The following is a 16,398-nucleotide window of genomic DNA, read 5'->3' on the forward strand; positions in this document are numbered from 1 at the left end:
TGATTCTGTCTGTCATGATTGTCTTGAGCCGATTCTCTATTGTTAGCCTGATAGCCTGCAGTCATATTATGGTTCATCATATCGTCTTCTTCTGGATGTAAAATGCTCTCTGGTAGCCTACATCTCAGAATGTTAAGAGTTACTTCTGTAGTTATTTTGGTGAAAGTAACTCAAAAGTAATACAGCAGTAATGTAATGCATTACAATTCTGAGACAGTAATATTGTAATGTAAAGAGTTACTTTTAAATAGCAGTAATAAGTAATCTATAATATATTACAGTTTGGAAGTAACTTGCACAACACTGATCACAATTAATGTAAAATCTTTATTTCTTCAAAGTATAAAGGCATATTTTTGCTCCTGAGTGAAAGATGTAGGAAACCGACAGCTAACTGTGGTTTAAACTATCCTTTATCGTCAAAACATGACAAACACTTCCCAAACAGGTGAACAATTTATTAAAACTGAGGTAGATTTATTTATTAAAATATTAATTGTGGTAAGCATTTTTTTTTTTACTCTACACTGTATATCAATAATATGTTTATTATTATGATGAGAAAAATATTACTGCTAGGTGATGCATCAATGTTTTTGAAAAAGAAACCACAGAGATGAAGAGTAAATGAACACTGGGAAATTGAAACGCATGATATGCTATATATATATACATATATATATACATAACCACCTGTCGGCTTAGTTGGTCAAAGCGCCTGTCTTGTAAACAGGAGATCCTGGGTTCAAATCCCAGCAGTGCCTATGCCACAGGATATGTGGGAGCACTTTTAAACTTTTCACATGTGAAAGTGTTTGCATGACGTCCACTGTGTATCTGAGCAAAACTGGAAATCTAAGAAGTTTTGCAATTGCAATAGTTCTTGGAAGTGTGCCTATACCACAATTGCTCATTTATCCTTTTATCACATTTGAAAGTCTTTACATGCTGAACAGTGTGTATCAGAGTTTAGATTCTCTCCCGAGCCCGAACCTGACCCAAACCGAACCGCGGGCCGGGTCGGGCTGAGATTTCCCGGCACTATCCTCGGGTCGGGCCCGTGATCAAGCGTTTGTTTTGTTTAATCATTAGCCTACTTTACTAGTCTAATTGGGTGGGCAGAAAGCTATGCTATAATCAGAAATTATATATATATATATTCAGCAAAGTAAGAACTAATACAACAACTAAGAAACAAATGTGTAGGCTACAAAGTTGCACAAGTCAGGATTAGTGTAAATGCCTGTTAAACTCACAGCTGGAGCAGTGATGGAGCGCAGCATTATAAACAGAAACGCTCTGAGTCAAGAGCTGCTCGCGTGAACACTGCACTCTGCTTAATTAAATATCTTCGAATCGTTTCGTTTAAAAGTGGTCATTTCAAGCTTTCTATACGCATATTTCTCATGTCTGTGAGGCGAGTAGCTGCTGAGCTTCGGTTTATTTATGAGACGCGCGCTCCAGTTCATGAGCAATGAAAGCGATCACTCCCACGACTTCACCTCGCGATTATAGTCTGCTATTTGCTTTTTATTTATTAAATCCAGGCAATTGGCCTAAGAAACCTTTTTTAAAATTAAGATACAATTTAAACAAAACGAAATAAATGCTTTCTACAAAACAAAACTTAATAATAAACTAAATATAACCACCAAAATCATTTCTGACCCACTCGCATCTTTTCACTCATCATAATCAGATGAAATATGTAAAAATAATATTATAATATTTAAACATAAATATGAAGGAAAAAACACATTGTTTAATGGCTACAACAAAGTAAGCTACAGATAAATGTCTGAGCTGGATTTGAGCAAACATCAGTTTACCGGTGAGCGGATCATGAGCGCGCGCTGCGGATTATTGAGCGGAGTCAAGTCAGCTTTATTTATAGCCTATAGCGCTTTTACAATGACGATTGTTTCAAAGCAGCTTCAAAGTGTTAAACATGAAAATATTGCAACAAAATGTTATTCGGCTGTACAGTCGCTGAGGAGAAAACTGAAAACTAAATGTAGTTTTATCATGAGCCTCACCAGTCCGCTTTGCTCATTACAGGCTCGTTCTCGTCAAAACGCCCACGTATTGAACAATGGTCGGGTTTAAATCGGGCTCGGGCTCATAATTACAGTTAATGTGTCGGGCCGGGCCGGGCTCGGACACAACGTGCGCGGGCTCGGGTAGGGTCGGGCTTTGGTGATTATATCCAAATAATAATAGATTATATTTGGGATTTGGCGACTATATCCGATTTTTTTTTTTTTTTTTTTTGACGACCCGCTTACATCATCTTTATAAAAGCGACCCGTATCCGATATTTGCATTTACACTGTACACTGGCAAAACAGCCCTAGACACTCTTAACCGGTGAAAGGAAGTAAAACAGCGCAATATGCGATGGACGCAGACAAAATGATTGTACAATGTTTTGCTGTCTGCACTGGTTTTCATAACAAACCCCGTCCAATTGCAACTCAAAACTGTGTTAAAGTAGCCCAATGCCGCATGAAAACCGCAGACTTGGCAACACTGGATCGCAGTTTGTGTCCACCTGAGTTGACGTCATTCGCCTCCGTCCTTTTTTCAATGACGTACGACTCGCATTTACTGGGGAATATCCGATCTGACCACTTACATGGCAGACGCTAATGCACGCATCCGAATCATATCGGATTTATTACCACATATGAGTGAGGCCTGAATTCGGAAATTGGAATCCATCTGTTTTTTTACTGCTAACACGTTCACGTCATATCCGATCTGAGCCACATGAGAGGAAAAAATCGGAATTGGATCACTTGAACCATGCAGTGTAAATGGGGCCAAAGAGAGCAGAACACCAAAGCACATACACAAATGCATGACACACTGCAATAAATAAACATACGTCCTTGGACGTAACTATATATATATAGATTTGTACCTGACTTCATCAATAACCATCATGTGTTGTCCAGGAGTTGTTGAATATCCCTGGTTTAAATCGTCAATATTCATGCAATCAAAATTCCTAGAGTTCTCCTTCCCAGCAGAGATCCGGAAAATCCTTTGTTTTGGACCAGGCAGCTGTAGTGCGGTGTAAACGAGAAACAAAATCCTAAACACTCAAAATGGTGATCAAAGAGGAGAGAGCCCAAACAGTGATGTCCAAGAGTTTCCCAAAGAGAGCAAATATTTCTCCAACAATTCATTCGGTTTGGGCATTTTATTCCGATTGAGGTGTTTATGTGGAGCATTTTCATTCAGACGGGCCTTTTAAACCGATTGCAGTGCCCCATGTAAACAACGCACCTAGTGTTTATGACGAAGTGCTCGTTGTGTGCGGTATTTTTGATGAAATGAATGCAGGCTTGATGAGCCGGAGACTTTTGCCCGGTCTTCATTGATCAGGGTTTTATGGTCAGTCGTGGCCGTTACGTTGGAGTACTCATTCGAGTGCCCGTCCCTAGTGAATATCAGCTGAAATCGTGCTGTCTGAGGGTCGTTCCCATCAGAAGAGCTTCCTCTGAAGTCTGTGTGTGTTTCTCAGACGATTCTCATCTCTGCATGGAGCCTGATGTGTGCGGTCTGTCACCGCAGAGGAGCGCTTCAGCCCAGCAGATCATTGACAAATACAGCGACGAGCTGAGCGCTTCCCTGAGACGCGCAGGTAAACGTGTGTGTGTGTGTGTGTGTGTGTGTAAGAGAGAGAGATATCAGGACACAAATGTGTATAATGCCATGGGTATGACACAGGTATTACAGGAGAGGGTGAAATATGAGGACATTACCCATGTCCCCACTTTTCAAAAGGCTTATAAATCATACAGGAGGAGTTTTCTGGAGAAAGTAAAAATGCAGAATCTTTCCTGTGATGGGTAGGTTTAGTGTGTGTGTGTGTGACAGGTAGGTTTAGGGGTTGTGTCTGTGTGTGTGTGTGTGTGTGTGTGTGTGTGTGTGTGATGGGTAGGTTTAGGGGCTGTGTGTGTGTGTGTGTGTGTGTGTGTGTGTGTGTGTGTGTGTGTGTGATGGGTAGGTTTAGGGGCTGTGTGTGTGTGTGTGTGATGGGTAGGTTTAGGGGCTGTGTGTGTGTGTGTGTGATGGGTAGGTTTATTCTGTGTGTGTGTGTGTGTGTGTGTGTGATGGGTAGGTTTAGTGTGTGTGTGTGTGTGTGTGTGTGATGGGTAGGTTTAGTGTGTGTGTGTGTGTGACAGGTAGGTTTAGGGGTTGTGTCTGTGTCTGTGTGTGTGTGTGTGATGGGTAGGTTTAGGGGCTGTGTGTGTGTGTGTGTGTGATGGGTAGGTTTATTCTGTGTGTGTGTGTGTGTGTGTGTGTGTGTGTGTGTGTGTGTGTGTCAGGGTGTCCGGGGGGTTTTAAAAAGTATTAAAAAGTGATAAATCAAATTTGTCAAATTTAAGGCCATTAAAAGTGTTAAATGTGGTCTCAGAGGTATTATTTTTTTCCAAATTAGGTATTATTTTTTCATACTATCAGGTGTCCTATTCTGATTGAAACTCTATCTGCGTTTGCGTTAGTTTGTTTAAATATGGGCTTTAGCATAACTGGGCACATAATCAAAGATCTTTGGTCTCCGTCTCAACCATGGACAGTAAAAGAAAGACAGGTCTCAACGTATGTTTGATGCTGACGTCATATTCAGTGGTCGTTCGGCATCATCTCAGAACACTGCGCACTCAACAAGTGGCTGGCTTACGTTTTATTTTAGACTTGCTTCAAGGCATATCTTCAACGACTATCCTCATAAGAGCAATCTTAAATGATTTATATAAAGCCTAAAATGAACAAAAAGAGTTGTGAGAGAATGAGGCGCGATCCATAGACGGTATATAAACAGTGAGATCCGCGTGGCGTCTGCTCTTAAAGGGACAGCAGCCAATAAAGCTTCCTGTCAGTAAAGTTAAAGAACAAAGGGAACAGAGAAAATGACTCGCTGCTCTTGACTAAATAACTTTTGTAGCTTTAATAAGGATTAACTATTTAATTTATAGTTTATAAATTTAAGACAGGAAGGGCAGGAGTACCGGTAAACGTGACATTTATTATGGGTTTATGTTAGCATTGTTTTAAGTTTACTTAAATTAAAAACTGTTATATTTTTGAAGCCTAATAATAAATATAAATAAATCAGTAGCTGTATTAATATCAGTAATACTGGCCTTCATTCATAAAAAGATGCCATTTAAACAAGTGTTTAAAATAGACTGTCTTTATGCTGTTTCTACATTAACTTGATTAACTGTGAAATTATTATATTAAAAAATATATTAAAAACGTACAAAAAATCTTTCTTTATTGCAATTAATTGCGATTAATCACAGAAAAAGTCTGATTAATCTAGTTAAAGTTTTTAATCGATTGACTAGTTTTTAGTATTTTGTTAAATTCAACAACTTATCACAGCTATAGAAATGTAATATTTGGCTCAGGTTTTGCTGTTGGGAAAAAAACACTAAATAATTTAATTGCTGAATTACCAATTATTAATGTAAATCAGATGTGTGTGCAGTAATGCTTCTCCTTCACCAACCTTTGTGAATGTTGAGATGTGTTTAACTGTCTGAATGATAACTTATGACAGATTTCCTCCTGGTGTCGATTCTTAATCTATTCTTTTTTGTATGTTATAAATGTCAAAATCTGTGTAAATAATAGAAAGGTCGCTGATTAACACTTCAATTCAGTGTCGTGATGGTTTTAAAAAATATTCTGAAGGTAGTAAAAAAGGTATTACAAAGTAGTAAATTTAACTTCAGGATTGCTGTATATACCCTTGTGTGTGTGTGTGTGTGTGTGTGTGTGTGTGTGTGTGTGTGTGTGTGTGTGTGTGTGTGTGTGTGTGTGATGGGTAGGTTTAGGGGCTGTGTGTGTGTGTGTGTGATGGGTAGGTTTAGGGGCTGTGTGTGTGTGTGTGTTTGTGATGGGTAGGTTTATTGTGTGTGTGTGTGTGTGTGTGTGTGTGTGATGGGTAGGTTTAGTGTGTGTGTGTGAGAAATGGGGAGGTTTAGTGTATGTGTGTGTGTGATGGGTAGGTTAAGTGTGTGTGTGTGTGTGACAGGTAGGTTTAGGGGTTGTGTCTGTGTGTGTGTGTGTGTGTGTGTGTGTGTGTGATGGGTAGGTTTAGTGTGTGTGTGTGTGACAGGTAGGTTTAGGGGTTGTGTCTGTGTCTGTGTGTGTGTGTGTGTGTGTGTGTGAGTGATGGGTAGGTTTAGGGGCTGTGTGTGTGATGGGTAGGTTTATTCTGTGTGTGTGTGTGTGTGTGTGTGTGTGTGATGGGTAGGTTTAGTGTGTGTGTGTGTGTGTGTGTGTGTGTGTGTGTGTGTGTGTGTGTGTGAGAGATGGGGAGGTTTAGTGTGTGTGTGTGTGTGATGGGTAGGTTTATTCTGTGTGTGTGTGTGTGTGTGATGGGTAGGTTTATTCTGTGTGTGTGTGTGTGTGTGTGTGTGTGTGTGTGTGTGTGTGTGTGTGATGGGTAGGTTTAGTGTGTGTGTGTGTGTGAGAGATGGGGAGGTTTAGTGTATGTGTGTGTGATGGGTAGGTTAAGTGTGTGTGTGTGTGTGTGTGTGTGTGTGTGATGGGTAGGTTTAGGGGCTGTGTGTGTGTGATGGGTAGGTTTATTCTCTGTGTGTGTGTGTGTGTGTGTGTGTGTGTGTGTGTGTGTGTGTGTGTGTGTGTGTGTGTGTGTGTGTGTGTGTGTGATGGGTAGGTTTATTCTCTCTGTGTGTGTGTGTGTGTGTGTGTGTGTGTGATGGGTAGGTTTAGTGTGTGTGTGTGTGTGTGTGAGAAATGGGGAGGTTTAGTGTATGTGTGTGTGTGATGGGTAGGTTAAGTGTGTGTGTGTGTGTGTATGTATGTATGTAAGATGGGGAGTTTTAGTGTGTGTGTGTGTGTGAGATGGGTAGGTTTATTCTGTGTGTGTGTGTGTGTGTGTCTGTGTGTGTGTGTGATGGGGAGTTTTAGTATGTGTGTGTGTGATGGGTAGGTGCAGGGGCAGGGGCAGCGTAGGAGAATAGAAAATACGGTTTGTACAGTATAAAAACCATTACGCCAATGGAATGTCCCCCCACATTACATAAAAACAAACGTGTGTGTGTGTGGAGCACTCACGTCTTCTCTGTGCAGGTGCAGCGTGTCAGTCCCGGTCTGCTGTGCTTCATGAGGAGGTGCGAGCTCATGAAGGAGACTCAAGTCTGTCCAGCTCCAGCATCTCAGGTCAGCTTGTGTCACAATCACTTCATTTGACTTGAGAATAATCATTTAAACTCACCGACTGGGGGAAAGCGTCGATTGCAGCACTCATTGTTTTACATGAGCACAGGGGCTCGTTCTTCGTACTGTGCTATCTCAGCTGGATTTGACTGTTGATGATCTGGCTCGATCTCGGATTGTCTGGTTCTTCGACGCTCATCCTGTTCTTGTTGTCATAGCAACAGGTCCGTTAGCTTAAACCTGCTCAGGCTAATTTCATGTAAACAGGATTAGATTCATCTTGAGCTGATGCTTAAAATCTGCCCCAGCCACTGCTACTTTATTACAAGAGTTCATTACTGAACCAGACGGGCAATAATAATTTAAAATAATATAAAAGTTTATTTGAAAATAATATTTTAATGTTGTGTAACATTTGTGTATAATACTATAGACACAGTCACTTGATTGAGAGATTTATTTGTGATGGAATAATAACTTTATAGTTATATTAGAGGTTTACACACATGTTGTGCAGTTACTCTGAGTCGTGCATTAATGTGAGTGATGACGGATATTATGGGATGGCTTAATGCAGCTCAAGAGATGCAGATCATTTGATCTTGACCGTTAAGAAACTTTAATTAATACTGTCACATAACAAATTTGCTTCAAATTGACTTAAAAAGTAAATTACAACATTGAAATAAGTGTTTTGTGTACAAACACTATAAAATCATGTTCATCAAAACAGTGCGGATTAAATTGATCTAACTTTTATGTTGGTTTGGTCATTTCCTTTAAAAAAGTCCAGAAAAATATTGAAAAGTCTTCTTTTTTTTCTCCTTTGTCAAGTTTTTTGCCAGGTGGCTTTTTTAATGATATGATGTCATTACGTTGTCCAGCCAATCGCTGCTGATCGTGGTTTCGAGTGTCGATCATCTGCCCTCTTCAGGGAACACAGGCACGAGCAGTGAGCTCAGATAACTTCATCCAGAGATATTAATCCAGTCCGCAAATTTGTTTGAAGAACCAAATTAGCCAGTGATCAGTTATCAGGATTAGAAGATCTGGGATCTGACAGATCATCTCAGATGAAAAAATCCACTTGAATCGGCAGAGTTTGAGATCTGCACTTTCACCGATCCTCTCGTTAAAACCAGCCGAGTGAGCGAACGAGAGGTTCTTTGTGCGGCTCATGCTGATGCTCCAGTGAACATAAACAGCACTCTTCTGTATATAATCCATTCACAAATCTGAATACGTGTTGTTTTTCACATTGCTGAGAGGAGCAACAGCTACACACACACCATATAGTTTTAATTTTGACCCAGTCAAGCACAAATCATATTCTAATGTGAATTCTGTTAATTGACTCGTTCCGTTTGACCGACCGACAGAAAACCTGCCCTTGAAAAGCCCTTATCATGGTTAACCCTTGTTATGTTAGGGACGTTTTCGTCCACTCTGGGGTGCTTTTAAATCTTAATTTGGCCACAAATTAGTTTCAGCAAAAGGAAAGATTTTTGGTGACATTTCATTTTGACACATTTTGGGAAAATACTTTGAAAACTTTAACCAAACACTGTGGGCCAATTCACCACCCTTTCTTTATGTTCAGGATAAAAACATCCATTACACACTTGTGTTTTTTTTTTTGCATAAATCTATTAATCAACCTCAGTCCTGATCAAAACCAGGATCCAGGATTTTTACTCTCTAATTTTCCCTTTTTTTCTCGTCAGTGCACCAGAATTCTTCGTTTACATATTAAAATCAAAGTTTTCTCACGTGGAAAATGCACCCAGACCCCCCTACAACAATTGACTTTACCTTTTTCATTACTTGTGAGTTTGCAGGTCTGTAATCAACAATTGTTTGTGTTTTTTTAGGTTCTTTCCTGCCGCTTCAGCCCAATCCAGACATTGACTCCTCTTCTTCCTCCTCTTCCTCCAGAAATGTAGTGGGAGATGATCAGAGCAGTCGAGCACAGGTGCCATGCAAGCATTGCTTGTCATTTTCGAGTCTCCTGAAAGTCCTTGAGTCTGACAAAACGTGGTGTCGTGCGAAAACTTCAATCACATTTACACACTGCCTCCGAATATCGCATCCGTAGCAAGCTGATCCACTTCGTCAAGCAGCACAAAGCACTAAAGCTAGCAAAGCATCAAACTGAGCCATTGACATCCTGAAGTACACTTTAAAAAGTAAACTCAAAACACATTTGTTTAGTCAGTATTATCAGTCATGAAATTGTTAACTTGACAAAACACAATCAATAGGTTAACTCACTATCTATAATCTGTTTCATCTCGACTCTAATTGCCCACCATGCCTTCTGTAATTAATTTGTTACTTATGTCTTTCATGTTGTATTATAAATGTAGTGCGATTTGCAACTGCAATCATTCAATTACTTGGACTGGGCAAATGTCCGCTTGTCCGTTTATGTTTAAGCTGTTATTGTGAAGCGTCCTTGAGCTTGGGAGAGGCGCTATATAAATTAAATTTATTATTATTATTATTATTATTAAATCACTCGGGATAATCCTGCAGCTGGAACTCTCCTTCCTCGCTGTGCAATCTCTTCTTAAAAAGAGTAAGAAGAAATATTGGGTCCATCCAAAATCATCCTCACTGTCTGTCTCAAGGCAAGGCGAGTTTATTTGTATAGCACATTTCATACCCAATGGTAATTCAAAGTGCTTCACATAGAAATTAATTTAAATAGTGATAACATTTGCATGAGAAATAACAATGCCATGTGTAAGAATTAAAAATTAAAAACAAGGATAATTAAAACAGTTGGAAAGAGAATTAAAAATAAAATGGTCAAATATCAATCACTCAATCAACTTTATTTATATCGCGCTTTTACAATCACGATTGTGTCAAAGCAGCTTCAGTGTCAAACAGGACAATACTGCAACAAAATTAGATTTGGCTGTACAGTCGTTCTGGAGTAAACAGTGATGTTATCAGCTTATTTTAATTTATCATATAGCGACAATGTTGGCAGATCAGTATTATAGTTTATAGAATTAAATAAGACCTAATTAATTCATTTTATTTGTATAATAAATCTTAATCACCTCACCTCTTATTCAGTTCTTTCTCAAACTCGTTCATAACATCCATTTCAATCACTATTTCCCGATTTTTACTCAAGAACCTTCGTTAAACCCATCACCCTAATCACTAAAAAGACTCGCAACAGAATAATTTAATACGCATTGGACTCTGTGCAAGGGTTCTGTGTGTGACACATTTTTAGATGGCAAATATGAAAAAAATGTGTGACTGTGTGTGCCAGGAAGTTGACTGTGCTAATGTGTTGGTGTGATGGTTTCAGGGCTGGAGCGAGGCTGTGAGCCGAATCCTGGAGCGCCTGTCTGCTCAGCTGTCCATCAGACCCTCTGAACCCTCTCGCCAGTCATCCTCGGCCCAGGACAGGGCTTCTGATTCCAGCCACTCTACTAACGCCTCACTGCAGTCCGTGAGGAACGCCTTAGACTACTCAAACTCACATCGCAGCGCTGAGCTGCCAGACCAGTGGGCGTCCCGTGAGCGGATGGACGGGTCCCAGTCTGTTCTGATTGGCAGAGCGTCAGATATGGGTTCCTCTCAGGTGTTTGATCAGAGCGGTGCTCTCGCCGATGCACCGCAGGGAGAGACTCAGAGCACAGGTAATGGTGAGAGGCTTCGGTGCGTGTCCCTGCTAGGGATACTTTTTTTCGGTTATTTTTCCCCACTGACAACCGATGCTCATTAATCGATTATTAACCGTTAACGGGTAAGATTATAATATTGAATTGGCATTATAAAAATACAGTTGACGAGTGTCTTGTGACCCGTTAAAAAAACTTTCTTCACATGTTTATTTTACTGTGCAAACAGCAGAACATACAGAACAGCTCAACAACAGAACCTGGATTCACATTATCACATTTTCACGCACCTATAATTGCACCTAAATTGTTCTATAAACCAACAGCGTCGAGAAGAACGTGACAATGTTTACTTTAGTAAACTTTACCAAAACCACACTAGGAAAAGCATTAGACAAATCTTCAGATGGCACTGACGCCGGGGAATACAGAGACGCCTCGCTAGAGCGGCCAGCCTCGGGAAGACCATTAGTTTTCCGCCAGTCAGAAGCTTGTACTACTGCTGGATTTTAATACCGCGGAGCATATTTTGCACGTAACTTCTGTCGAAACGGTCCCACACAGTAGGCGGCATCTTTTCCCATTGTGTCTACGTGTGGTTGCGTGTGTCGACGCGCTCCGTAAGTTAACAAATACAGCTTTCTTTTTTTATTTAACCATGCAGCAAACAAACAAACAAAAGCGTAAAAAAAAAAAACCTTTAGACTGTTTAACTGATAGTATTAATCGGTCAAAATTCTTACTATCGGTTAATGGTTAAACGGTCAATATGAGCATCTCTAGTCCCTGCCGGTGTTTCATTGCTCTGACTGTCGTTGTGTTGCTTCAGCTCTGCGCCCCAGTCCAGTCCGGTCTGCTGAGGTCAGGGGGTTGCTGTCGCCTGCCTTACAGCTCTCAGACGAGGACAGGAGTGCTCTTACTGATGCCCCACACGGTAAATTAAAATGAAAGAAAAGCACTCACAACAGTTCCTGCAAGGCAGCCCTGTGAAGATATTCCTCAAGTACTCCGGCTGCTGCTGTTAAAGGTGCACTATGAAGTATCTCGCAGTAAAATATCCAAAAACTACTAAGCCTGTGTTAAATATTTTGTTCAGTTGAGTACTTACAATATCCCAAATGTTAACAACTATATGTAAATTGTGAGGAAATTGCTGATTTAACCAATGAGCCGGGACGTCTGAGGTAGTCGCCTGTCAATGACATCATATTTGCATTACACACCCATATGTATCTAATATGATAAACAGAGCTGTGTTACCTCATACTCGTGACCTGAAAAGCGGAAATAGCGCTGGTGAATGTGTCCTGTCATAGTAAAAGTCCCGGTATTCGCGAGGCGTGTGTTTGTATAACAATCGCTCCAGCGGCCGTGCTCAGCTCTTCAACACTCGGTCCTGCTCTGCTTCACTACAGTAACGTTAATAACCAATCGCTCCAGCGGCCGTGCTCAGCTCCTCAACACTCGGTCCTGCTCTGCTTCACACTACAGTAACGTTAATAACCAATCGCTCCATTGGCCGTGCTCAGCTCCTCAACACTCGGTCCTGCTCTGCTTCACACTACAGTAACGTTAATAACCAATCGCTCCAGTGGCCGTGCTCAGCTCCTCAACACTCGGTCCTGCTCTGCTTTACTACAGTAACGTTAATAACCAATCGCTCCAGCAGCCGTGCTCAGCTCCTCAACACTCGGTCCTGCTCTGCTTCACACTACAGTAACGTTAATAACCAATCGCTCCAGCGGCCGTGCTCAGCTCCACAACACTCGGTCCTGCTCTGCTTCACACTACAGTAACGTTAATAACCAATCGCTCCAGCGGCCGTGCTCAGCTCCTCAACACTCGGTCCTGCTCTGCTTCACTACAGTAACTTTAATAACCAATCGCTCCAGCAGCCGTGCTCAGCTCCTCAACACTCGGCCCTGCTCTGCTTTACACTACAGTAACGTTAATAACCAATCGCTCCAGTGGCCGTGCTCAGCTCCTCAACACTCGGTCCTGCTCTGCTTTACTACAGTAACGTAAATAACCAATCGCTCCAGCAGCCGTGCTCAGCTCCTCAACACTCGGTCCTGCTCTGCTTTACACTACAGTAACGTTAATAACCAATCGCTCCAGCGGCCGTGCTCAGCTCCACAACACTCGGTCCTGCTCTGCTTTACACTACAGTAACGTTAATAACCAATCGCTCCAGCGGCCGTGCTCAGCTCCTCAACACTCGGTCCTGCTCTGCTTCACTACAGTAACGTTAATAACCAATCGCTCCAGCAGCCGTGCTCAGCTCCTCAACACTCGGTCCTGCTCTGCTTCACTACAGTAACGTTAATAACCAATCGCTCCAGCGGCCGTGCTCAGCTCCTCAACACTCGGTCCTGCTCTGCTTTACACTACAGTAACGTTAATAACCAATCGCTCCAGCGGCCGTGCTCAGCTCCTCAACACTCGGTCCTGCTCTGCTTCACTACAGTAACGTTAATAACCAATCGCTCCAGCAGCCGTGCTCAGCTCCACAACACTCGGTCCTGCTCTGCTTCACTACAGTAACGTTAATAACCAATCACTCCAGCAGCCGTGCTCAGCTCCACAACACTCGGTCCTGCTCTGCTTCACTACAGTAACGTTAATAACCAATCGCTCCAGCGGCCGTGCTCAGCTCCTCAACACTCGGTCCTGCTCTGCTTCACACTACAGTAACGTTAATAACCAATCGCTCCAGCAGCCGTGCTCAGCTCCACAACACTCGGTCCTGCTCTGCTTCACACTACAGTAACGTTAATAACCAATCGCTCCAGCGGCCGTGCTCAGCTCCTCAACACTCGGTCCTGCTCTGCTTCACTACAGTAACGTTAATAACCAATCGCTCCAGTGGCCGTGCTCAGCTCCTCAACACTCGGTCCTGCTCTGCTTCACTACAGTAACGTTAATAACCAATCGCTCCAGCAGCCGTGCTCAGCTCCTCAACACTCGGTCCTGCTCTGCTTCACTACAGTAACGTTAATAACCAATCGCTCCAGCAGCCGTGCTCAGCTCCTCAACACTCGGTCCTGCTCTGCTTCACTACAGTAACGTTAATAACCAATCGCTCCAGCGGCCGTGCTCAGCTCCTCAACACTCGGTCCTGCTCTGCTTCACTACAGTAACGTTAATAACCAATCGCTCCAGCGGCCGTGCTCAGCTCCTCAACACTCGGTCCTGCTCTGCTTCACACTACAGTAACGTTAATAACCAATCGCTCCAGCGGCCGTGCTCAGCTCCTCAACACTCGGTCCTGCTCTGCTTCACACTACAGTAACGTTAATAACCAATCGCTCCAGCGGCCGTGCTCAGCTCCTCAACACTCGGTCCTGCTCTGCTTCACTACAGTAACGTTAATAACCAATCGCTCCAGCGGCCGTGCTCAGCTCCTCAACACTCGGTCCTGCTCTGCTTCACACTACAGTAACGTTAATAACCAATCGCTCCAGCAGCCGTGCTCAGCTCCTCAACACTCGGTCCTGCTCTGCTTCACACTACAGTAATGTTAATAACCAATCGCTCCAGCGGCCGTGCTCAGCTCCTCAACACTCGGCCCTGCTCTGCTTCACTACAGTAACGTTAATAACCAATCGCTCCAGCGGCCGTGCTCAGCTCCTCAACACTCGGTCCTGCTCTGCTTCACTACAGTAATGTTAATAACGTTAATAAAGCAGGAGTCAGATCTCATTCATCTCCAGAGTGAGGAGCCGACTGACAAGATAACGGTGGAAGATTTGATCTTAACGCGAAAAGTAAAAGTTCCTATTTAAGGGAGTTTGTCTTTGTACTGTTTTTTTGTTGTTTTTCATTAAGAATAACAACGAACCCACCATTTTAAGCAGCTGTCACCCCGAATTGGCAATAAATCTAAAGTGAAAATAAAATACTCGCTGCCATTCGCAATAATATTGTATCGTGGCTTGAATATCGTGATACTGAATGGTTCCCATCACCTGACCATGCTGTACCGCTGCCTTGCTGGAGCTGTTTGTCTTCATTCACAGATATTGTTCTAGTGTTCAGTGGTGCTGTGCTGATATTGTTTTCTGTGCCGTAGACGACGCCCCCGATTGGTTTCTTCCTCTGCCCTCTGATGTCACACACAATGAGAGCGTGGCCTGTTCGACGGCGCTCTGCGTCCCGCTGGAAGCAGAAAGGTGTGGCAGTGTCGACGAGACCTCTGATTGGCTGGAGTCCTCAGCCCAATCTTTCCAGTCCCCGCAGCAGCTGCGCGCAGACACACTGATTGAGCCTCGCGCAGACCTGCAGATGTCCATGGAGCGGCTCTCTCTGAGCCACGAGGCCCTCTGTGAGACCGATGTAATGGCCGCTCTCATGGACGTCAGCCACATGCCACGCTCCCCTCTCAACACCTGCTTACTGGAAGGTACATCCGCAGCCCAGCTTCCCTCACAGGAAGTGAGGTCAGCGACGCCACAGAGCCAGTCCGCTGTGGGAGACAACACACTGAGCGAACTTCTGGAGAGAGCTACGGTAGAGTACAAAACCACCTCCATGATCAGCCACTAGTTTACGCACGACATCCCCTTTAACCTGTTAACTGTCACCCCCTTTTTGAAAATTACATTAAAATTCACTATCTAAACTTAAATGGTTGTAATTAAAGAATGCTTTGGAATATAGACGTATTATTATTCTAAAGAAGACAGTCAGCAGAGTATTGCTCAAGTGAAATCACTTCAAAAAACAAAAGTATAACAAAGTTATGGAAGTTTAAATTTACTGTAAATCAGATATACTGTACTATATACAGGGTGTCCGCGGGGTTTTAAAAAGTATTAAAAGGTGATAAATCCAAATTGTCAAATTTAAGGCCATTAAAAGTGTTAAATGTGGTCTCAGAAGTATTATTTTTTCATACTATCAGGTGTCCTATTCTGATTGAAACTCTATCTGCGTTCGTTCGTTGTTTAAATATGGGCTTTAGCATATCTGGGCACATAATCAAAGATCTTTGGTCTCCGTCTCGGCGAATGTTTGATGCTGACGTCATATTCAGCGGCCGTTCGGCATCAGAGCACTGCGCGCTCAACAGAAGGGGCTGGCTTACGTTTTATCAAGGCATATCTTACACGACTGTCCTCATAAGAGCAATCTTAAATGATTTATATAAAGTCTAAAATGAACAAAACGAGTTGTGAGAGAATGAGGCGCGATCCATAGACGGTGAGATCCGCGTGTGTGTCTGCTCTTAAAGGGACAGCAGCCAATAAAGCTTCCTGTCAGTAAAGTTAAAGAACAAAGGGAACAGAGAAAATGACTCGCTGCTCTTGACTAAATAACTTTTGTAGCTTTAATAACGATTAACTGTTTAATTTATAGTTTATGCAGTGCAGACTGCATATAACTTTGATAACTTTATTACATTTCTGTATATTTCCTAACTGTTAAGACAGGAAGGGCAGGAGTAAACATGACATTTATTATGGGTTTATGTTAGCATTGTTTTAAGTTTACTTAAATTAAAAACTGTTTTAAATTTAAAACAATAAATAAATCACTAGCTGTA

The 16,398-nt window shown here is 42.3% G+C and overlaps 1 protein-coding gene and 1 long non-coding RNA gene across 4 annotated transcripts in view; one reads left to right on the forward strand and one right to left on the reverse strand.

Moving 5' to 3' along the window:
- Nucleotides 1-16,398, reverse strand: part of LOC137084050 (uncharacterized) — a 648,504-nt gene that overhangs the window by 424,785 nt on the left and 207,321 nt on the right. The window lies entirely within an intron of this gene.
- The window catches only part of cep295 (centrosomal protein 295), a 64,378-nt gene that overhangs the window by 42,350 nt on the left and 5,630 nt on the right, over nucleotides 1-16,398 (forward strand). For 2 of the 3 annotated variants that reach the window (XM_067449972.1, XM_067449971.1), the window contains exons 20-25: nucleotides 3,530-3,649; nucleotides 7,120-7,209; nucleotides 9,078-9,178; nucleotides 10,538-10,871; nucleotides 11,683-11,787; nucleotides 14,926-15,362. In XM_067449972.1, coding sequence (XP_067306073.1) covers nucleotides 3,530-3,649; nucleotides 7,120-7,209; nucleotides 9,078-9,178; nucleotides 10,538-10,871; nucleotides 11,683-11,787; nucleotides 14,926-15,362 — 1,187 coding nt within the window. The remainder of the gene's footprint in view (nucleotides 1-3,529; nucleotides 3,650-7,119; nucleotides 7,210-9,077; nucleotides 9,179-10,537; nucleotides 10,872-11,682; nucleotides 11,788-14,925; nucleotides 15,363-16,398) is intronic. The other variant, XM_067449973.1, reaches the window with a different exon arrangement.

This window comes from Pseudorasbora parva, chromosome 8 (assembly GCF_024679245.1).
Source record: "Pseudorasbora parva isolate DD20220531a chromosome 8, ASM2467924v1, whole genome shotgun sequence".
Taxonomy (NCBI): domain Eukaryota; kingdom Metazoa; phylum Chordata; class Actinopteri; order Cypriniformes; family Gobionidae; genus Pseudorasbora; species Pseudorasbora parva.